At 48.2% G+C, this 22634-nt stretch overlaps 11 protein-coding genes across 11 annotated transcripts; 9 read left to right on the top strand and 2 right to left on the bottom strand.

The window, feature by feature from the left end:
* Positions 1–436: 436 nt before the first annotated feature.
* N7508_002764 (putative C6 transcription factor) lies at positions 437–4134 on the bottom strand (the record flags this gene model as incomplete). Its single annotated transcript, XM_058460830.1, has 8 exons — positions 437–1481; positions 1610–1699; positions 1747–1817; positions 1867–2189; positions 2239–3253; positions 3309–3348; positions 3398–3936; positions 4000–4134. The coding sequence occupies 8 exons, from the start codon at positions 4132–4134 to the stop codon at positions 437–439; spliced, it is 3258 nt and encodes a 1085-aa protein (XP_058321407.1).
* A 1402-nt stretch (positions 4135–5536) lies between these two features.
* Positions 5537–7107, top strand: N7508_002763 (glycoside hydrolase family 76 protein; the record flags this gene model as incomplete). Its single annotated transcript, XM_058460829.1, has 4 exons — positions 5537–6100; positions 6166–6293; positions 6358–6409; positions 6505–7107. The coding sequence occupies 4 exons, from the start codon at positions 5537–5539 to the stop codon at positions 7105–7107; spliced, it is 1347 nt and encodes a 448-aa protein (XP_058321406.1).
* Positions 7108–7954: 847 nt separating this feature from the next.
* N7508_002762 (uncharacterized protein) lies at positions 7955–8242 on the top strand (the record flags this gene model as incomplete). Its single annotated transcript, XM_058460828.1, has 1 exon — positions 7955–8242. The coding sequence occupies one exon, from the start codon at positions 7955–7957 to the stop codon at positions 8240–8242; it is 288 nt and encodes a 95-aa protein (XP_058321405.1).
* A 39-nt stretch (positions 8243–8281) lies between these two features.
* On the top strand, positions 8282–8773 carry N7508_002761 (uncharacterized protein; the record flags this gene model as incomplete). The annotated part of the gene is made up of 1 exon (XM_058460827.1): positions 8282–8773. One exon carries the CDS (start codon positions 8282–8284, stop codon positions 8771–8773), a length of 492 nt encoding a protein of 163 aa, XP_058321404.1.
* A 615-nt stretch (positions 8774–9388) lies between these two features.
* On the top strand, positions 9389–10148 carry N7508_002760 (uncharacterized protein; the record flags this gene model as incomplete). The annotated part of the gene is made up of 2 exons (XM_058460826.1): positions 9389–10046; positions 10135–10148. The coding sequence occupies 2 exons, from the start codon at positions 9389–9391 to the stop codon at positions 10146–10148; spliced, it is 672 nt and encodes a 223-aa protein (XP_058321403.1).
* Positions 10149–10662: 514 nt separating this feature from the next.
* On the top strand, positions 10663–11114 carry N7508_002759 (uncharacterized protein; the record flags this gene model as incomplete). Its single annotated transcript, XM_058460825.1, has 2 exons — positions 10663–10958; positions 11048–11114. The coding sequence occupies 2 exons, from the start codon at positions 10663–10665 to the stop codon at positions 11112–11114; spliced, it is 363 nt and encodes a 120-aa protein (XP_058321402.1).
* A 1060-nt stretch (positions 11115–12174) lies between these two features.
* Positions 12175–14550, top strand: xlnD (beta-xylosidase XylA; the record flags this gene model as incomplete). Its single annotated transcript, XM_058460824.1, has 1 exon — positions 12175–14550. One exon carries the CDS (start codon positions 12175–12177, stop codon positions 14548–14550), a length of 2376 nt encoding a protein of 791 aa, XP_058321401.1.
* Positions 14551–15212: 662 nt separating this feature from the next.
* Positions 15213–16893, bottom strand: N7508_002757 (phosphatidylinositol N-acetylglucosaminyltransferase subunit A/GPI3; the record flags this gene model as incomplete). The annotated part of the gene is made up of 5 exons (XM_058460823.1): positions 15213–16206; positions 16255–16643; positions 16700–16734; positions 16787–16818; positions 16877–16893. The coding sequence occupies 5 exons, from the start codon at positions 16891–16893 to the stop codon at positions 15213–15215; spliced, it is 1467 nt and encodes a 488-aa protein (XP_058321400.1).
* A 111-nt stretch (positions 16894–17004) lies between these two features.
* N7508_002756 (putative ATP-dependent RNA helicase DBP6) lies at positions 17005–19620 on the top strand (the record flags this gene model as incomplete). The annotated part of the gene is made up of 1 exon (XM_058460822.1): positions 17005–19620. One exon carries the CDS (start codon positions 17005–17007, stop codon positions 19618–19620), a length of 2616 nt encoding a protein of 871 aa, XP_058321399.1.
* Positions 19621–19971: 351 nt separating this feature from the next.
* N7508_002755 (uncharacterized protein) lies at positions 19972–20409 on the top strand (the record flags this gene model as incomplete). Its single annotated transcript, XM_058460821.1, has 3 exons — positions 19972–20039; positions 20106–20169; positions 20302–20409. 3 exons carry the CDS (start codon positions 19972–19974, stop codon positions 20407–20409), a joined length of 240 nt encoding a protein of 79 aa, XP_058321398.1.
* Positions 20410–21654: 1245 nt separating this feature from the next.
* Positions 21655–22341, top strand: N7508_002754 (uncharacterized protein; the record flags this gene model as incomplete). Its single annotated transcript, XM_058460820.1, has 2 exons — positions 21655–21750; positions 21805–22341. The coding sequence occupies 2 exons, from the start codon at positions 21655–21657 to the stop codon at positions 22339–22341; spliced, it is 633 nt and encodes a 210-aa protein (XP_058321397.1).
* Positions 22342–22634: the final 293 nt, after the last annotated feature.

Genomic DNA, 22634 nt, shown 5'->3' with positions numbered 1-22634 from the left:
AATGCTCTCATGTTCTTTATATCCTGATTGAGTGATCCATTGGGTCAAGAGTTACGCCTCATGAATTCATCATCTACTTACGTCTTCATTTTGGACTTCTTTCGTATTTCTTTCAATTTCTAGCCTTATCCTTGTAATCTCCCAATAGTGCACCACCCAACATAGACACCTCAACCATCCGTAATTCGCTGGTGGGGATAGCCCCGGAAACCCCTGACAATCTTGCCAATCCCGCAACTGATCAAGTGGAACCAAACAGACGCATAGACCACAGAGCCACCCACGTGTTTACTGCATCTGCCATATAAATCTGACAATGCCTAGAGAGTCGAGAAATCATATCAATATCTATATATTTTCGGTCCTTTTAGGTGTATAACATCACAAACATGTTAATATATGTCCAAATGACACTCTGTGTTTTTGTATAGTGATATTATCCATAACCCGACCAATTTGAGTGCTCCATACTAGGGCTATTTCCATTCCAGGACGGTGGGAAATTCATATTACCCGGAGAAGGAACAGGTGGAAGATCATTAGGATAGACATCAGCCATATCCCCTCCGGAAGCATTGTTGGTGTTTGATGCATTTCCCATATTGGAAAAGTCAAGACCCGCAACGGGGTCTAGTTCCATCAGATCATCTGCTACCGGGAGATGTTGCCCAAACACAGCATCCCATTGGTCCCAGTCGAAGTTTAGATTGGGGTCGACCATGGAAGGCGGGGTTGAGTCGCCCATGGGCATGGGATTTAGAGTTGTTTCCACGAAGGGTAAAGCGGGTGAAGGGGCAAGGCTTGATGGTGATTGTTGGGTTTGTTGTAGGGGAATAGTCGAGGTAGAAGGCGGCTGAGCCAGGGTTGGAGGAGAGACGCCCTGGTATGATGCAAATTCCGGCGAGGACGAAGGGATATAAAGACCAGCTGTAGGGGGTGGCATGGGGCTGGATGTAGATTTAGGATTATGTTGCGAGGATGTGTTGAAGGAAGACAAGGGTCTGTCCTGCGGTTTCTGTGAATATCGCAACGGACTGGGCCGCGGAGAGGTTGATGTGAGGTTCGACAGATTGTGGGAGCGAGTAATGTTGTAGAATGTTTTGTTGAAATCGTTGACCTTAGGATCATGTGCTGGGGCCCGAGAAGCTGTTCTCGACGTTGCTGGAGACCCGGAATGGGAGCCGTAGAGCGGATCACTAGCATCGGCTGGCGAGGACACACCTGCTTGAATTTGATCCTGCTCAGTCCAAAGAATTTGAGGGTTGAGGCCCGCCTTCTGCCAGGCCTTTTGACGAAGACGGCGGATCATATCCCAAGCTTCACGGCCTCCGTCCTTTAGTGGTCGTTGAGTCGACACACCATCCTCACCACCTACGACTCCTCCGTCTGGACCAGATAGAGCAAGTATGCGATCGATGAATGCCCGTGATCTAGATGCCTCGGGGCTACGAGGTCGTTCGTACAAATCAATAAGCATGATCCTGAATTTCATTAGCGCCATGAGCGACGGAGAGGTAGGGGGTGATACATACATAGTGGCATGCATAGGTTGATGATTGCTTGAAAGAAAGTTAGTGCGAACATTGACTCATTTATGATGAAGACGTACCCAGGCCAACTCCATTGGAAGGGCTGGAAATCGGGATCAGTTGCGAGTTGGATAAACTTCTTCATGAACCCATGACAATGTCGAAGTGCACTATGAATATTAGAATATCAAGTATTTTGAATGGTGCGATAACGAACCTCTGACGTGCAGCAGGCCAAATGCGGCTTCTAGCGTTTTTGAGAAAAGGTTGATAGGCAACACAGAATGCCTTGAATCATGTCAGCAAGGACAATACCATGGACTTTCAGTAAGCGCACCTTGTCAATATACAAAGACAAAATAATTTTGGCCCACTTATGGAAACAAACAAGAACCGGAGAGTGGTACTGTTCGGGGCATCCTGTCGGTCCCTCGCCTGGGAGCTCTGTATCAGAGGAGCGACCATCCACAGGGGACTTGGACATGGATAGAGCCCGACCAGAGGTTGAAGAATAATCAAGATCTTTGCCCTCTGGGATTCGCTGAATGATTGAATTCAGCTTCAGCTGTAATTCTAATAGTATAGTTCGAAGTTCTTCCATGTCTTGTCTGAGAAGAGGCTTAGTTCCAAGCTGAATTTTAAGTATGCGTCGGACAGCACCTGAAGAGTTGATTAGCTGCTGCACGTCTGATAGGGAACTCAAACTCACGAGCCATAGCATATTTTCCTCTTGCAGTAAGGTAGTACACATTGACCATAGATGGCCCACCACAAAGGTTGGGGTCGTCCGGGTTGTCAGGTTGGCGTCCATGAGATGCGACGGATTTCTCATACTGTTCAGCCACTGGAGTGCCTAACAAGGTATCTTTGATTTCGCTTGTCTCGCATACATCCCAATAGTTTTCGTCACTGATAAGAGGAGGCAAACCACTTGACATCGCAACGACACCATCCATGTGCATAATATGCCACCATAACCTGCGTCGGTATTCTGCCTCGGACGGCTTGATGCCAAATTTCGCTGGATCTCGATGTAATCCCATGGTCTGTGCCACTCTCATAGCCAAACTAACGAAAAGACTGCTGGTCAAAGGTTCTTCCTCTTTTGATACGATGGTCTGTACGATGAGATAGGCCGCAAGTCCTTGAAGAGAAGGGCTGCGCGGGAAAGATATCTTTGTCAACCAACGTGTGACCTCTTCGCCGTACATTGTTGAGAGTGCAAAGCGTGACGACACATTGAATTCGGCTTTGATTGCTCGAATTGAAATTGTAACTGAGCCGCCATACCAAATGGCGTACAAAAGTGGTATGAACGATGGACTTGGGCAAGGGTCACCAGAGTAGCTGCTGTAGTCGTACCAGTCCCAGAAGGAATTGTAGAGCTTTAGAATAGTGGGAGGGTGGAGAACAGGACTGATGGCGTGTACACCAGACATGAATCCTTTATAAAGGATATGACTTTGTCGCTTGGTTGGAATATGATCAAGCATTTCCGGCTCCACTACCTTCTCATTTGTGGAGGGTGAATCGCCAGAAGGAAAGATGATAGATTGCTGAAATGACCGGGAGCGTGGGGTATCTGAAGGTGTTGAGCTACCTACTGACTCCCTCCATGACAGTTGGACATTGGTAGCTGGATCTGGCGTTTGTGTGTTCCTCTCTGGGGCTGGCTGATCATGCGAGCGATTCTGATCTCTCAATAATTGATTAAGCTCATTTATCTGGAATGTGTTAGCTACAGAATATTCAGTCTTTAGGTGGCCATTCATCACATACCTCATCCGAGATATAGGCCCAATACGTGGTGCCGACATATCTGTCTTTGTTTAGGAGATGGTTATTGAGTAAATTTGAAGCTCACCAACCTTGACCTTCCACCATCTTCCAAGCTCAAATGGCCCAAATTCAGACTACCAACAGGATCGACCAGATCAGTAGCTCGGCCTGACGGGATCGGAAACTCGTCGCCGCTCGATTCTGCGGCGATGCGCCGCGGACTGGCAGGTCGCGATAGTGTAGCATGTCCATTTGAATAGCTTGACCGTGGCTCGTTCGATGCCGTTGGTTCCACCTTGGTATCGGTTGTTGTGTCATTCTCGCCCACAGCTTCCAGGGCTTGATTTGTTCCGCCGAGACGCTCAATCATCGACATGAGCTTGTCCAATCGTGACTCAATCGCGCGAGGGTCGGATTTTTCGCTCTTCGAAGCCTCAGCTTGTTTCAAATGCCCATAAATTGATTGGAGCTCATCCACCCCCTCCTCCAATGTTTGCGCATTCTCTCTCCTCCGCTTGACCCCATGCGCATGTTGAGAGGTGTCGCGCGCATCTTCACTCTTTTGCGCCGAAGCATCGTATATGCATTCGGTATTGTTTTTTACACAGTTGCCACATGTCGGATGTACCTAACGAGCGGGATCAATTAGCTATGCTGTATCTCAAGCCATTGCAGAATCACATAAAATCACCTTGTCACACTTGACCTTGCGCTTTCTACAAACCCTACAGCTGTAACTCGCGCGATTCCGAGTAATCTGGCGACTGGATTTCGATCGTGATTCAGGAGGGCTAGAGCCCGGCAAGGGGAAAGGCAGGGGGTTCATAATCCCCGCGATATCTGGTGGTGAACAACGTGCGGGGAGTGCCGATCTAATCATTCAATGGATTATGCCGGACCCATTCCATTAGTCATCCCCCAATCACAGCAGTTTCATTTTATAGGAGCTTAGAAGTATGTCGAATTGGTGATCGTTCGTAAAGCACGAGGTATTATGTTCATATAGACCTATAACCAATATCCAGATATAGTGACTGAATTTGACCCATCACTCGCTAAATTTTCAGATAAACCAATGCTATGGTAAAAATTTGGACTACTAGATATTCTGTCACATTTCCAGCGCAATGGTATGTGAAGCATGCTACTACATTCATTGGTGAGACCGTGTAGAGTACCCGGTCAAGATAAAAACCCAGTTACGAACGGTCTTTTATTTTGTTCGCTTTGAGCTTTTGTCTCACTCCAATACCTTACTTCAAGCATGTCAATGATAGTAGAGGATGACTGAATCCTCTTTCTACCCGAAGAAGCCAGTTTCTATGACCAATATTGGCGCAATGTTTCACGAATTCTTTAATTAAGAGACCTCCTTTATTTGAGAAATGATTTGACCTGCCAAGAGATCAAGGTGATGGGGCTCGTTACGTGGCTATGGGCAAGCGCCAAGTACATGTTTATATCTTGGACTTGGATCGGCCCGACTTGGTCATCAGTCGAACAGCAGACTAGTGAGAACCTGAATACTGCATATTAGAAAACGTTCAGTTTCAAGCTTCGTATCGCCCTCTTAAGTCATACTTATTTAGATCCACGCGGCCAGCGGGGGTTCCCCTGAGTATACCACGCGTCTACCCCTTGCCAAGCAACCTGGCTTTGAAGCTATTCACAGGCAGCCTAATTTTACTATGTGCCCAGCTTGCCCAGCCTTGGCGTTTCGTTTCTCTGAGCCAGGTATACGTGTATTGTCTGCTAGATATCCCCTACAAGCGCTGGCGGAGACAATTCCACGCCCTCTCCCCCATTTTGTTGGTCTCGGGATTAGACACAGCCGGGCTTGGAAGCTCTTGGATTTCTGATTATTGACTCTGTAACTGCCAAGCTACGAGCAATGGGCCTCAAGTTCCTTTAGGTATGGGGCACCTTTTTCTGGAATTGGCTCGTCCAAAGTCATTAGTATCCCCTTCTGGCCCCGGCTTCGTCGGAGAGCCCTTGTGATAGGAAGTCTTTCTACTTTGATTTTGAATCTTCTTTTACTATACAGCAACTCCATATAGTGTATGCATGCTTTGATTTCACAAGGCGGAATCGTCCTTGATGTTACTCCATTTCGCTCGCTCTCTCACATATACATCATGGATTGTCATTTCAACCACTATGACAGGCCTGAACTCACAGGCTGTCGCCGCTGAAATCTCTCTCGATATTGACAGTCCTGGTAAGTTTGGATGGTTATTCAAAGATTCACAGCAACTTCTCACCCGCGCCACTTAGAATCTATCAAATCGGCAGCGAGCACAGTGGCCTACGACCTCGTGAAATTCTATACAGGCAACAATACAGGCGATACACCAGGAAACCTACCAGACCCGTACTACTGGTGGGAAGCAGGGGCATTCTTTGGAGCTCTTGTTAACTACTGGTCATACACGGGGGACACGATATATACTGAAATCACACGACAAGCACTTGTTCACCAAGCTGGCGAAAAAGGCGATTTCATGCCAACAAACCAAACCTATACAGAAGGTAATGATGATCAAATGTTCTGGGCCATTGCAGCAATGGCAGCTGCAGAGAGAAATTTTCCAAATCCCGAGTCCGGCCCTGGGTATCTGTCCATGGTTCAAGCTGTCTTCAACGAACAAGCTGGAAGATGGGACCCGGAATGTCATGGCGGACTACGCTGGCAGATTTATACTTGGAACTCGGGGTATAATTACAAGAACAGTATTTCTAACGGTGGCTTTTTCAATATGGCCGCTCGCTTGGCACGGTACACTGGAAATGAGGTATGCGCGTACTGTGTTTCAAAACCCACGCCTATATCTTGAACGCAATGCTAACAGCCAAAAAGACCTACGCAGAATGGGCTACAAAGTCCTACGAATGGTCCAAGAAAGTTGGTCTGGTTGGAGACAAAAACGAAATCTTTGATGGAGTTACTACAACCGATAGCTGTTCCAGTCACGACCATAATCGTTGGTGGGCATATTTCACTTTACAAAGGATCTTCAAATGCTTCATTTTAGCTGACCACGGTACCCAGGAGCTACAATGCTGGAATTTTCTTGCACGGAACCTCTGTGATGTATAACTATGTGAGTGAAAAATTTTCCGTCTGGATAGTCTTTATGCAAACGTGTATTATTGTATAAATGCCGAGGGCTCAATCACGTTGCTCACCCCTTGATAGACTGCTTCCCTTTCATCCGATTCATCGACAAACACATCCGGCGTCTGGAAAGAAAGAATGGACGGGCTGCTTGCAGCTAGCTCTCATTTCTTCTCCAAGAACGAATCCAGCATGAACGTGATGTTTGAACCCCTATGTGAGCTTACTGGCAGCTGCAATGTTGACCAGCTTTCTTTCAAAGCGTATCTATCTCGATGGCTTGCAGAAGTGACCCAATATGCACCCTACACCTACGATCAAGTGATGGCATATCTACGCCCAACAGCAGAAGCAGCTGTGAAACAGTGTCAGGGTGGAGAAAGAGGAACTAGCTGTGGCATGAGATGGTCTTCTGGGACGTATGATGGCACAACCGGTGTTGGGCAGCAGATGGGGACACTGGAGGTTTTGCAAGCGCTCCTTACTTCTGATGTCGGCGGAGCTCTGACTTCTACAACTGGTGGGACTAGCGAGAGTAACCCTGCTGCGGGCACTGGAGATAATAAAACAGACACTGATGTGCCAGAAAGGCAGCTCACTACGGCTGATAGAGCCGGGGCAGGGATTCTAACCGTTGTGGGTGTTTCTGGGATATGTTCGGCTGTATATATGATGCTTTCTTGATAAGATATCGAAAATAACCCTTTAAAAATCATCTGAACGAGTATTTAAGACATCATAATCATTTGTTCACGAGACGGATATATATTCTCAGTTACAGCAAGGGAGCCATACTTTGATTCAAGCAGATTCATGTCCCAACTGTGGGATTCCATGCCTAGCGACGGGGACTAATCACAAAAATTTCTCTAGGGCCTGGAAAACAATTTCAATCCCCCATGGTCAACTTTGCCGAAATGAAATTCAAAGGCCGGTGCAATTCGGAGTTGTTTCGGTGAAAGGCCGCCGCCCCGCATGCAGATCAACTATGTTTACCCGGATTCAGGTTACATGTCCATTATCTCTGTACTATACGTCGTGAGGGGGAATTGTGACGCTATGAAATGTGATACACCCATCATGCGCCAGTGTAGGGGGAACAGCTAACAGGGAATGCTCTTTACCCTTTGATCATGAAGTTTCTCAATTTCGCACTTTCAACGCTATTTGCGTGTATATCCACCACTCAAGCGGTGATTTTCAAACCACAAAACGAAGATAAGAATCTAAGTCCCAGTAATGCCTCTGTGGCGATTGACCTAAGTCCCTATTTCAACAATCGAGCATTTGGACTGAAGCCAAATGATTCTACTTTTGATGGCTCGGGGAGTGAGTAGTAGTTTAGGTGTATGCACATGCAGTAGATTGACTGTCAACAGATTCCTACCCAGCGGACCGAATGCCGCCCTCTCAATTTACATACGGAGGCATCAACTATCGGTTTTCGAAATTCAACGCTTCAGGGTATGACAATGTGCTGGTACAAGGACAAGAGATACCTGTCCCGAGATCAAAGTATTTCAGCTACCAGATGCTTGCAGCTTCTGAGTCAGGCATGGCATCTGCATCTATCGAAGCAAAATATAGTGATGGCAGTACGTCATCTGGGCCTCTCTTGGTTCCAGCTTGGTGGAGCTGGCCATATCCCGCTGGAGCAGACCTCTCGTTCGGACATTACTTGACAGAAAATACCATGAATTTCAATCGGTCCAACATCTTGCAGACCATCAACTGGCTTGACTCATCGAAGGAGCTTGTGTCTCTTTCCCTCCCAAATTCCTCGACTGGTGTGTCAAATGAGCCTGCGGCGACTCAGTGAAAACCAAGCTTCACGTCTTTGCTCTGACAATGCTCCCCCATGCCTGAGTCTCAATCAGATATCCCACGACTTGAGATTCAATATGCTCGCTCCACTCAAAAGTGGATTGATGGATCCGACAAAATTCAGATCATTGAAGTTTTTGTGAACAACGTTGGGTCTTCCTTCATTACACAAAAAGATAGTGTGCGCATTCAGGTTCATTCACCTGGTCTCAAAATCGTGACTGAGGGTATCATCAAACGGCTGGGTCCTGGAGATCAAGCAACACTTGAAAACAAGAAAGGGGGTCCCATCAGCCGTGGTCCAGCAACAGTCACTATCAGCGAGCATAAGATTATTTCGGCGCCATACTCCTTCAATTCAAGCTATGGAATTCACCCATATGAGGCAAATTACGAGTCCATTTACAGCCATGAATCACCTAACTGGTATAACAACGCCAAATTTGGGATCTTCATACATTGGGGGGCTTACTCCGTGCCAGGCTGGGGAGACTCTGGATCTAAAGAAAATTATGCTGAATGGTGATTTTTTAAACTGAAGTAGTTATGTTCATCTCTCACAAAATTAAGGTACTGGTGGTCCTTGAACACAGCAAATGACCCTACGAATACCTCTGGTTACCACTTAGACAAGTATGGACCAAATGTTGTTTATGATGACTTTATCCAGAACTTCACGGTGGACGCGTTTTCCCCCAAAGAGTGGGTTGATCTCTTTTCAGATGCTGGTGCCAGGTATTTTGTGCAAGTGAGCAAGCATCACGAAGGCTATGCGTTGTTTGATCTCCCAGCAAACGTCTCCACGAGGACATCCGTAGCCCTCACACCCCATCGAAACTTAATCAGAGTATGAAAGGTCTCCATTTCACCGTTATATAAAGCTTATCTCTTCAGGAACTGTCCGACGCTGCCAAGAAATATCAGCCCCATCTGCACCGGTCCGTATACTACTCACTTCCTGAATGGTTCCACCCAGACTAAGAAATACGGATTTGGACAATGGCCAGGAGGTAAGATGCATATGAGAGGCCTGCTTTTTGTGTATCTTTGAACGCCCTCAGAGAATGCCACGAATCCATTTACGAACAAGACCTTGCCATATACTGGCTATGTGCCACTGACAGACTTCATCGACGACAAGATGCTGCCTGAGATGAACATCTTAGCAGATATGGGAACTGAAATGATGTGGTGTGACATCGGCGGACCCAATAAGACTGCTGAGTTTGCTTCTTCCTGGTTCAATCGAGCCATGATCCAGGGTCGTCAAGTGGCTCTGAACGCCCGTTGTGGACTCCCTGGCGACTTTGATACCCCGGAATATGCGCAATACAACGGCGTTCAACGCCAAAAATGGGAAAGCAGTGCTGGCATGGATCCGTACAGTTATGGATTCAATCGCGCCACTCCTCTGGCCAGCTACATGAATGCATCGGCGATAGTCACGACGCTGGTTGATATTGTGTCTAAGAATGGTAACTTTCTTCTCGATATCGGACCGACGGCAAATGGGACCATCCTGGATATCGAGCAGCAACATCTCCGGGAGGCTGGTAGGTGGATCAAGAGCCATGCGGAAGCTATATATGATACGTCTTATTGGGTTGTCGCACCGGAAGAAGGACAGCATATCCGATTCACGACTTCGCAAGATGCTTTCTATATTCACTGCTTGATAAGACCAAACGCCACGCTCACCTTGTCCAGCCCGATCCCCTGGGTGGAAGGCGACAAGTTGACTGTTGTTGGCGGCCACATGCATGGGGTCGAAATTCCATCAATCAAGACAGGAGATGGTAGTGTGACACTTGTCTCTGAGCAGTGCAATTGCAATGGCAGATCAATTTGCATGGGTTTTCAAGATTACATACTGAGCCCTGCAAACAGAAAGGAGTGTATAAATATAGGTGGGAGATGGTGATTCCGGCCGCAAAGTAGAGTTGTTGAATTAACGCAGTATTCTTTTACCTAGAAGTCTATGCCGGCTTGATGAAGCTTCGATCTTCATGCAATATACGTGCCTTCGTCCCCCTATCGCCGTAAGGCAATCTGCCAAAAATTGGTGTCTCCACTTCGTGTATGCTTCTATTGATTCTTTACTATCCTTAGTCACTAAGTATTTCTATCTTGACAAATTCACGAAAGGCTCCTCCTGAGAGGTCCGGTAAGGCTGGTATGATTTGAGGAACTGAATGTATATAAGCGGACAGGCGCGACTGAAGCGTTTAGAGGGAAGGAGCTAGTGGTCGTAGTCCATTGATTAGTGGTTGGGGGAAAGAATAAAGGGAATATTGATCGGGTTTTCTTTGTTGACATCTTTGTTTCTCTTCACCATCCCATTCTCCCCATTCGTCCGGCTCCGACCACGAAACAACGTACCTTTCTCTTTGCAAATACCTTGAAGCACTGGCCATCATGGGCAACTCTCCTTCTTATTTGTCTCCCACTTCGCCATCACTGGCAAACCCCTCTCCTGTCAAGCGCTGGTCGCCTATGGCGGACCCTTCTGTGGCCCGGTGGCACGCGCGTGATGGTCGCCGCGAAAAGAGAAGCAACCAACGAGATGGAAATCTGAACACCAGGACCCTCTTGAACCAGTTGATTCTCTCTTGGTCATGTATTGACAAACTAGCTGGAGCTAACAATCTGCCCTCGATACAGAAGCTTCGCAGCCTTGGCGTGGATGGTGACCAGTTCTCGGACCACATGAGGTATCTAGAACCAACTACACACTCCATCTACATTCACATATTTTTTCTCACGGAAGCATCGAGCTACTGACGATCACTGACATTTGAAGATTGCAAGGACAAGGTATTGACAATCATCACCAGGACCGTTTTGCTACCCGCGTTTATCTCCACTGAACATATCTTTTCACTCGCATTGATCACACATATCATCATTCGAAAGGCACATATGACATGTAATTAGGCCTACAAGCCTTGATCGCGTCTGTATAGCCTAGATTGCCAAGTTAGAATACTATTATAAACCCGCAACCTACCTTACCCATGGAGATCTCGGACTTAACGGCAAAATGCACGATGCAGGGCTTCAGCATTAGGAAACCGAATACCGAGAACGTAGAATTTCGCATATTAATCAATTAGGCAGAATAGAAAATGGCGCCATTGAACAGCCACTTTGGAAGTCCATGCAAGGGGAAGCGGGGAAAGGGGGAAATCTGTTAGTGTCATCAGCTCCAAAGTCATTCTATTCTATACTTCCGCGATATTTCTAGTCTTCCAATTTTGAGGCATGCTCAATGTAGCGCTCCCTCACGTTTAGTCGAGTGGTACTGATAATGTATTGAATCTATTCACAAAGCCCTCAAAGCCAGCGTAGTGTGTGATGCAGTGTTGAAGCCATTCTTGCACCTTCTTTTGACCCTTACAGTACCTCCAATTATAGCCATCTCAAACCAGGATAGGCTGTATACTGTGAAAGGCAGGGAAAGCCGCGGGGCGATCCTAAGGGGGGGGGGGGATGATGTCCGAGTCGGCATCAGCCGTATTGAGTACTCTGTTATTGCATCACCCGGTCCGCAATCAACAGGCAGACCAAGGCATTCCCGTTTGTAACCTGCTTCAGGCTAAATAAGCCTCTCGGGTGGCTTGGGATGGCTTGCGCCGAGCAAGGCCACAATCGTACACCAGGCCGTGGAATGGTCGTCATCAACAACAGTCCATTGAACGACCGTCAGACGTCAGGGCATTTCAGGCTAAAGAGTTGCTGAACAACCCGGGAAACCCCGCGTCACAGCAATGCCGGGGTAAACTTCGGGGGATTGACCCTGTTGATTGCCCGATGCGGTGTTCTATGTGGGGCGTTTACATCCGGCTATACAGACATCAACGGCATATAAATTGGTTTGAACCCGCTGAGTCTGTCCAGGAGACTGAGAACATCACGCCTGTTTTGAATATGAAGTCGGTGCTCTCGTTGTTGGCCTTTGCGCCCACCGCGTTGGCGCAAGCCCAAACAAGTTATGTCGACTACAACAAAGAGGCCCAGCCTAACCTGACACCTCAGTCAGTGGCGACCATTGATCTCTCTTTCCCCGACTGTTCCAATGGTCCATTGAGCAAAACTCTGGTCTGTGACTGCTCCGCCAGGCCTCATGATCGAGCGGCCGCCCTCGTTGCCTTGTTTACCCTGGAGGAATTGACCAACTCCACGGGGAATACCATTCCTGCGGTTCGAAGACTTGGTCTGCCACCCTACCAGGTGTGGTCGGAGGCCTTGCATGGCTTGGACAGAGCAAACTTTACCGACTCTGGGGAGTACAGCTGGGCGACTTCATTTCCATCTCCCATTCTCAGCATGGCCGCCCTGAACCGGACCTTAATCCACCAGATAGGCGACATTATCTCGACCCAGGGTCGAGCGCTGAACAATGTCGGCCGATATGGATTGGATGTCTATGCGCCAAATATCAACACCTTCCGCCATCCGGTCTGGGGCCGTGGCCAAGAGACCCCCGGCGAAGACGTTTTACTTGCGTCGGCATACGCCTACGAATACATCACCGGAATCCAGGGAGGCGTGGACCCTGAGAAGCTCAAGTTGGTTGCCACGGCAAAGCATTTCGCGGGTTACGATATTGAAAATTGGGGAGGTCACTCTCGCCTGGGCAATGACATGGACATTACCCAGCAGGATCTCGCAGAATACTACACCCCTCAATTCGTGACTGCTGTCAGAGATGCTCGGGTACACAGCGTCATGTCTTCATACAACGCCGTCAACGGTGTGCCAAGTTCCGTAAACTCCTTCCTTCTTCAGACTCTTCTCCGCGACACCTGGGGCTTTGTGGAGGACGGATACGTTTCCTCGGATTGCGACGCAGTATACAACGTCTTCAATCCCCACGAGTACGCTGGCAATGTGTCTGCAGCTTCAGCTGACTCTTTACGTGCCGGGACTGATATTGACTGCGGAACGTCATACCAGTACTATTTCAATGAGTCCATTGCGCAGGGCGAGATCTCTCGCAGTGACATTGAGCGTGGAGTCATCCGTCTGTATTCCAATCTGGTCAGCTTGGGATACTTCGATGGCAAGGACAGCAAGTATCGAAACCTTGATTGGTCCGACGTTGTCAAGACCGACGCCTTGAACATCTCCTATGAGGCTGCAGTGGAGAGCATTGTTCTTCTCAAGAATGACGGCGCCCTGCCACTGGCGAAGAACACTAGCAGTGTTGCCTTGATTGGGCCATGGGCAAACCTCACTCAAGGGCTTATCGGAAACTACTTTGATCCTGCACATGCACCATACCTGACCACACCGCTCGCTGCCCTGCAAAAGTCGAGTCTCGATGTGAACTACGCTTTTGGCACGAACATCTCCTCGGAGACAACAGACGGATTCGGGGCTGCCATTGCTGCTGCCAAGCAGTCAGATGTCATTGTTTTCGCTGGTGGAATTGACAACACTGTTGAAGCCGAGGGCATGGACCGTATGAATATCACCTGGCCCGGTAACCAGCTTGATCTTATCAAAGAGCTGAGCCAGCTAGGAAAGCCCCTGATTGTTCTGCAGATGGGTGGTGGCCAAGTCGACTCATCATCTCTGAAGACCAATAAGAATGTCAACGCCCTTGTGTGGGGTGGTTATCCTGGACAGTCCGGTGGTCTCGCATTGCTGGACATCATCACCGGCAAGCGCGCACCAGCTGGCCGCCTGACAGTGACCCAATATCCCGCCAAGTATGCTTTGCAGTTCCCGGCAACCAATATGGACTTGCGACCTGGTGGTGATAACCCAGGTCAGACCTACAAGTGGTACACAGGGAAGCCAGTCTATGAGTTCGGACACGGCCTTTTCTACACCAAGTTCAAGGCATCTCTCGCACGCTCCCGATCCACCAGCAACGGAACCTCCTTCGACATCGGCAAGCTTCTGTCGCGATCTCACGCTGGCTACAATGTGGCTGAGCAACTCCCCTTCATGAACTATACAGTGGGTATCAAAAACGCTGGCCGTGTCGTGTCCGATTATACCGCCATGGCCTTCGTGAACACAACAGCCGGACCAAGTCCCTACCCCAACAAGTGGCTCGTTGGGTTTGATCGTCTTGGTTCTATCAAACCCCACGACTCTCAGACATTGTCGATCCCAATTTCGCTGGACAATATCGCTAGAACAGATGAATTTGGCGACCGTATTGTTTATCCTGGGAGATATGAGCTTGCACTGAACAATGAGCGCTCCGCTGTGATGTCCTTTACCCTGACTGGCAACGCGACGACTATTGCTCTATGGCCAAAGGAAGAACAGCAGATTTCTCCTGCTTAGAATGCTATCATAGTTATGGAATTAGCAACAACCTCTTCTCCCAACGCAATTGTACAGATTCATTTTGAACGGATGTTCCCTTCATGCCAGATCAGTTTCCCCTCTGGCTAGGAGCCCCATTTATCATGTTATGAGGTACTTAGTAAATTCCATTTCCCCCACTCTAGCGTCCAATTACTCTTGAAGGGAACCATGCTATCAAAGCTGGGCATTTTGTAAGCCGGTTTCCCAGCTACCCTTCGTACCGTATTCCCATTCGTATGCCTATAATTACCCTTTTAATCTAGTATATTGACACCTTCTTTCCTGACACTCTGAGTGAAGTCCTTTCAATCCAACGTGAATTTAATGCTCATTTTTGTCGAGGCTAATCCATAACGGTCAAAACAAGTAGGAACAACCAGGAATATATTGGGGTAGAAGAACGGTATGCGATGTGGCATTAGGCGCAGAGTGGACATTGCATGTCGTATATATTATGTAGTGTGTAAGGGAGGACTAGGACCGCTATGTACAAAGAGTTCCTCGGCCCAGAGAGAAGGTTGAAGGAAAATATTGGCGTAACGGGTGTTTGGAGCAAGCGGGACAGAAGAGATTGTAATGAGAGGTAGAGGACAGATAGAAATGGGCGACACAGTATTCTCATTGCCAATAATGTGGACTCATCGATAACCGCGAGATGTGTTGGATTCACGGGATTTGGGCGCAGGTGGTTTCTTAGGCCAACTCCGGGCAATATCAATATTGGCACGGGGAAACCACATTTCCAGAAAAACATAGATCAGGAAGTCAATCACAACACAAAGGCAGAAAAGCTTTCCAGCCCAGACGCCACAACCATAATATCGCTTCAAACGATCAATGAGTGCAAAACTGCGAACGCGATCGCCGCTTGCTTCCCAGCCTTGGCCAGGATAGTATCCATAGAACTCCTCTGGCCTGATGTCACCAATGATTCCTTCATAAACCCGCTCGGTACGCTCGGCCACGTCCCGCCAGGAGTACATCATTTTCACCTGGTCGTGAAATCGGTCGGTCCGCACTCTATTTGAGCGTAAAGCTGAAATGGCTTTGCTAGTTGCAAGAACAATGTCGTCTTCCTCTGGCTTGGCAAACGTCGTCATGTGTTGGGGCAAGACTTCGGGGATACCACCGACCCGGGTACACACCACGTAAAGACCGCAACTCGCAGCTTCGACAATGACTGTTCCGAATGCCTCCGTCAAACTCGGATGGAGGTAGATGTCTCCTCGTACCATCACGTCTCGGACCTCCTCATGTCGTACTGAGCCTAGCAGCTCGACTTTGTCTTGCAGCACGTTGCGTTCCAGCATCTGCTCCAAGTCGATTGCTTTAGGCCCCGATCCTGCAATAATGAAACGCGTGTTGGGATTGGAGGCAAGAATGCGTGGGATAGAGGCAATAAGTAGATCTGTGCCTTTGTTGTAAAAGAGGCGAGAGATGACTACAATTGTAATTGGGTCATCTGGGCCAATTGGCCGCGGTGATAAGGGAGGGTCCGGGGATGAGCTTAGGGTCTGATCTGGCAGACGCGTGGTGTGTGATAAAGGACAAAAGTTCTCTGCCACAACGGCATTTGGAATAACTGATACCATCAACGGGTCCAGTGAAGCTCGAAGGACTGTGTTCTCCTTGCTGCGATTTGTTAGTAGAATATCACAGCAAATCCAGGGGATGACTTACCAAGTATGGCTAACACAGATTGCATGATCGACATCACTCAATGTGAACTTGAGTAGCTTATTGGTGAGAATAGATGCTGCGTCGGCAAACCCAAATAAGGAATGATCCGTAAAGACGGTCCGCAGACCCATAGTGCGTGCATGAAGGATAGCTTCTCCACAGAAGCTGCTCAAACTGGCGTGTCCATGTACGATGTCAATCTCCTCTCGAATGACAATGTTTCGGAATATGGGGAAGAACGAGAAAACGGTAGGGAATGTGGTTTCGCGGTAGATGACGAAGAAAGGAACGTGGTAGATCTTCAGCCCATTGGTGAGATAGCGGACTCCGGTGCGTCCTTTGTATGCATGTGTGATGACAATGACTTTGTGTCCTCGGTCGATAAGTTTCTTAAAAGCGATTAGAATGAGACTAGATAGAGATGGCGACGAGACCAAGCGCTTACGGACGACAGTTGGTAGATGTGACTCTCAATCCCACCTATCCAAGTTAGACGTTGCGATAAAAGCATCGGAGCGCGAGCAGCACATACCTGACTGCGGGAAGAAGAAGTCACTGACCATACTATAAGCATAAGAAGCAATGTTAGCAAGGCATTGCGACTGAATGGGGCAGTACTGACGCAATATTATACGGCATCGTGGTGGTGGTTCTCGGGTTGAGAACTCCGAGATGTCAGTATGTCCCTTTGTAGCAGCTTCCTTTCCATGGCTAACAGATCTCACTGCAGCTCAAAGTCGCATTCACTGCATGTTGTCGCCAAAGGAGAAGCTGTTGATTGTCGATAAGAAGGGCGGTCCATGGGGCGGTGGTATTACTTTATTTTCTGCCGGCATAAAAGATTCAGAGCAAAGGAATTTGTTCGTTCCCCACGCATTCAGCAACTGCAACCAACAGTCGCAAATTTCCGGAATCATGGTCGGCCACAAGACGAGGGAGTCGAAAGGCGATGTGACTCCGATATCAGACAAATCTCACAAACGTAAGAGAGACCAAAATGTCTCCCAGGTTGCCACCACTCCCACGCCGACCAAAAAGCACAAGAAGCGCGCAAGCTTGTCAGCCGAACAGCCAACCGAGCACGATGATGGCAGCACGAAGAAGCGGAAAAGAGTCAAGGATGCACTTCAAGGCGAAAATTCTCCGCAAACTTCCAAGAAAGAAAGTGCTGTCCCGCCAAACCGCAGCAAAGAGAGTACTACAGACTCGCGTCGCGACGTCGGTGAAACGGAGAAGAAGTCAAAGAGTGGCAAGCGAAAGAGCTTTAGCAAGAACGACAATCTGGATGATGGCGCTGCAGCTGTGACTGCAGATAGCGACGATGAGGTGGAAGCTGAACCCAAAACATCCAAGAACAAGCATTCGGGGATTCTGTCGAAATTCGAGCGCACCAAAACTGTCGCCAGCTCCAAAAGCAAGAAGGCAAAGCCTGAAATTATCGAAGACGAGACACCTGCTGTGGAACCTGTCTTTGCACAGGGTCTTGAGCCGTTGCCGCAGCCTGAGAATCCCCCAGAGCTCGAGCAACTACCAACTTATTCCTCCCTCCCTCCCTGGCTGGCAAACCCTCTACGGAAATCAGCCGATGACAGATCTAACTTTTCTGAATTGGGAATCAAACCAGACCTTCTCAAAATCCTCCAACAACACAACTACAAAGAAGCGTTCGCGGTACAATCCACTGTTATTCCTCTGCTTCTTCAAGGCGAGCAGAACCACCCTGGCGATCTCTGTATTTCTGCTGCAACTGGATCTGGAAAAACACTCTCCTACGTTCTTCCACTGGTCACCGCTCTAACTCCAAGACCTGCCTCGAGACTCCGGGGTTTGATTGTGGTTCCCACCCGAGAACTGGTGAAACAGGCCCGCGAAGCCTGTGAACTTTGCGCCACTGGATCACGACTTCATATCGGAAGCGCGGTGGGAAATGTGGCCATCAAAGATGAACAGAAGCAGTTGATGCGAGTGGATCAAGTTTACAACCCAGCCATTCATCAGCAACAACGAGATGGACTGGCTGGAAATGACTGGATGAACCTGAGTCTTGAAAACTGTATCAGTGAAGCAGTTGACTCCAATGGTTCTCTTCCCGGTTATATCCAACGATCAGAGCCCAACGTTGACATTCTTATCTGTACCCCTGGTCGCCTGGTTGACCACATTCGTTACACGAAAGGGTTTACATTACAGCATCTCGAATGGCTGGTCATTGATGAGGCTGATCGTCTTCTAAATGAAAGTTTCCAAGAGTGGGTTGATGTCATTATGCACTCGTTGGACAGTCGACAGGCCCCAGAGACCTTTGGCCCTGGCGGCAAACTTCTATCAGAGCTTGGACTACCTATTGAAGCCAAGCCACCTAGAAAGGTGATTCTGAGTGCAACAATGACTCGCGATATCTCGAAGCTCAACTCGTTGCGCCTGGCCAACCCGAAGATGGTCATCATCGGATCCGAAGATGCTTCAAACGAGGAAGACCCATCTGCCACTCATCCCGATGCACACTTCACCTTGCCACCAACCTTGTCCGAGCATATCGTTCAAGTCGGCGATGGATCCCTCAAGCCACTTTACCTGCTGCGCCTCCTTCTGTCTCACATCGAGATTGGCGGAGATAATGCCCAGAGCATCGATTCCTCCGACTCTGATAGCACCAGCTCCGACGACACGAGCGATGATGATACTAGCTCCGATGAATCTTCCGACGATGATACCTCTTCTGAATCTGATTCGGAATCTGATTCCGACTCCGACTCTGATTCTGACTCTGATTCTTCGTCAGATTCGTCGTCAGATTCCGATTCTTCAGACGAGTCTTCGGCCTCTGATTCGGAATCAGATTCCATGGAGCTTGTACCCCAGCCAACGCGCAAGACTGTTCTGATCTTCACCAAATCATCAGAGTCTGCTTCACGTCTCTCGCGCCTCATCTCACTCTTGCACCCACCACTGGCCAACTGTGTAGGAACCATCATCAAATCTAACAAGTCTTCTGCATCTCGCAAGACACTGACGGCTTTCCGTCAAGGCCGTATCTCGGTCATTGTAGCCACCGACCGTGCTTCTCGTGGTCTTGATCTCCACTCCCTCACTCATGTTGTCAACTACGATATCCCAACAAGTGTTACTACGTATGTCCATCGTGTGGGTCGTACCGCACGTGCTGGTCGGGCAGGTTCGGCATGGTCTCTGGTGGCTCATCGCGAAGGTCGCTGGTTTGCCAACGAGATTGCTAGTGTGGATGGCCGGATTACACGTGCCTTGAATATCGATCGGGTCCAGATCAAGTCGGATTCACTCAGCTCGCTTAAACCCAAGTACGCGAAGGCCTTGGACAAGCTCGAGAAGGAAGTTAAGCGTGGCTAGTCAAGTGCAGCGAGTCGTAATTGAGATCTGGGTTGTACTCTAGGATTTGTTAGTGGTCTGCATTTCAAGCGGTCTGTCATTATACTATAATATTGAATATCAGGTGCTTCGTAGGCTCGCTGAACCACGCGTAACGCTTTCCACTTTACTTTTTCTGTACTTTGCTACTTGAAATCGATTGTCACTTCACGACCACATTCAGCAACCACATTCGTCAATCGCCCTTTCAGATTCTCACTTCTGCAACTCTCACTTTCTCCACTACCATCTCCTGCTACAATATAAACTCGTACCCACTCCTGCAGGGTACCATCAACACTAACCTCCGTCTCTGGCTAACGGCTGCAGACCATGGATTCCCCCCCCCCAACAGTTGGAGAAGCCCGCAGTGCCTCCAGCAAGCAGCAAAACGAGACTGGGTGAGTGACTTTGCTTCATGATGCTGATGACATGAATATCCATGCTAACGACGAAAGCCCTTGCAGCATTGATGAGGCGTCCAACCCCCAGTCAACTCCCAGCGCTATCCCACCTGCGGAAGAGGGAGCAGTCAGCGATCACTCTTATGCTGCTACAGGTGGGCTGACAACTCATTGCTACAGCAATACTGGACTAAGACGCCATACAGGATGAAATGGGCAGCGAGTGGACCATGACCGCGAGATCTAACTGCGTCTACAGCGGCTGGTAGCAGCTGCAGAGCGCCTGACAAATACCAGCAGCGTCGACCACCGAATTAGTCGCTCGCCCGTTATACAGGAACCGCAGACGGACAGCACCACCGAGTAAGAGGAGTCTCAGCAGTGAAAGAACCGTGACCAAGGATATCATACGGAAAGATCACATTTTCGAAGATTGTCGTTTGCGGGGTGCTTGAAAACGTAGCAATTAGATAGCAAATGAACTTTTTCGTAGGCTTACAAAATAACGGATTATGGAATGAAAGCCAAGCGCAGCTAGATAAATCCAACGATCCATGCTTGAGGTATAACCTGTTAGTGATCGGCGATTTAAGCACTCTATCATTATACCAAAATTTGAATCATGAATATATCCCACCTGCTCACCAGTGGAATGAATATTCCTACTCCTGTCAGGGCAAATCATAAAACGTGAAGTTTGCAGAGCTCGCAAATTATAAATGAGTACCACTCTCAGCTTCGAATATGCCTCTGATATGCCCTTCAAGTCCCCTCGTCTCGTGGCGGCAATAGACCTATCTTGGGCCATACGGCCTAATTCTCCAAATGTTCAGAAATAGGAAGTAGAAATATAAAGGACGATAACAAATACGTTTGTCCCAAAAAGATGTCATGAAGTTTGGGAAGCCATGTATAATTATGTGCACTACCTGAGGTATAAGATCAAATTGTCTATAAATAATACCTAGAATTGATATAGTATAGATGTTGATTTTGTTACTTGGCCTCTCTTTTTCATCTCTTTTCTTATCTTTTTTCTTTACTGGTTTTGTGCATCCCTTGCTACTCAGCTGGATTATATAAAGGTGAGGGGCGCGAAAGGTCGTGTTGGCTAGACATGATCTTGCTGGCTAGGCATAAAACATGGCCACATTTCCGGCCATGGGGTTCTCCAGATGAAGTAATCCGAAGTAACAGGGATCTCACACTACTACGCAGGATCAAGACATCACCGGGATGAAATCCAGCCAATCCAAAGCCACGGTTGCCAGAGACTTGGCGGAGACCCACTTATTTGATGTCACGGCCCGTTGATAACCCTAACATTGACTTCACTGACTTCATCTGTAAAACAGGTCTCTTTATGTATACGTTCCAAATTAGCTTGTATGTTGATCATACAGAATATTGCCACTAGACAGAGCTACGTAGTATGGTTATGAGATAATGCGTTGACGTCACTCCTGGTTTGCAGGATGAAGTATACCACGAGAACACATATAAAAAGGGTGGCTGTAAAACTTCTCCTCATCTACTTATTCAATCATCTCTATCCTCAAAAGCACCGTTCCTCACAAAAGCATTCATATTTCACCTTCATCTCACTGCCACAATGAGTACTCTCCAGAACGTCGATTCCGTCGCCAACCCCAAGCAGGGCAGCTTCAAGCCCACTGTCGCGCCCGAAGGCCCTATCACCACTAAGGGTGTATGTTTACCCGAATAAGTGTTATAAAGGATATACACCTGACATCACATACAGCACCAACCCGGTCGCAAGGTCAATGAAGCCGACCAGCGTCCCGAGTTCCACATGGAAGCTCACCCTCGCGGTACCGCGCCCGCAAGCAGCTCCTACACATCGAACCCGATCTCTGAAGTCGGCGGACAGGCAAACAACCCCAATGTAAACGGTGGAGAAATCAAGGAGCCTACTTTCACCTCCGCCGCAGACACCCTCATGGGATCCACCTCCGCAGATGTCGACCAAGGTTTCGGCAAGCCTCTACAAGGCCAGACCAACGTCGAGCTCAAGCATGATGGCCAGCACGGTCGGAAGAAACAATCTGCCGGTTTGGAAGGTATGGGCGCCACTACTCAGGATCGCGGAATTGAGCGCCAGTTCCCCGACCAGCGTGGCCTTGAGCGGGAAGAGGGTGGTGTGAGTGGTACTCGGGGCAACAAGTCTTCGCGTGCCACCGCTGAAGAGATGCAGCCTGAGTCTGCCGAGACTTTGAGCCAGGAGTGGAAATATGAGTCCAGCACTAAGCGTGATAAGGGACAGCAGAGCAAGCACTGAGATATGTTTTGAATGATGTGGAAGCTGGCTTTCCCATTTATATCATGACACAATAAAATTTACTTTACAATTTCAATAAACATCAGTATGCAATTTGAATTTTTGAGCTCGATGCTACAATGTGTTTATATTGTTCTTTTGTGCCGTAATATTCAGAGAGACTAAAAAAACACTTTCACTTTCTGATATTGCATAACTTATTGTAAACACTGTCAGAATATGTCGGAACATCTATCTCAAGAATGTTTCATTTGCATTCAGGAATTCCGTGGCCGCAGCCTTACAACCAAGAA

Source organism: Penicillium antarcticum, assembly GCF_028974205.1.
Source record: "Penicillium antarcticum strain IBT 31339 chromosome Unknown utg000003l_segment0_segment0, whole genome shotgun sequence".
NCBI classification, from domain to species: domain Eukaryota; kingdom Fungi; phylum Ascomycota; class Eurotiomycetes; order Eurotiales; family Aspergillaceae; genus Penicillium; species Penicillium antarcticum.
This window is presented reverse-complemented; position numbering and strand designations above follow the sequence as displayed.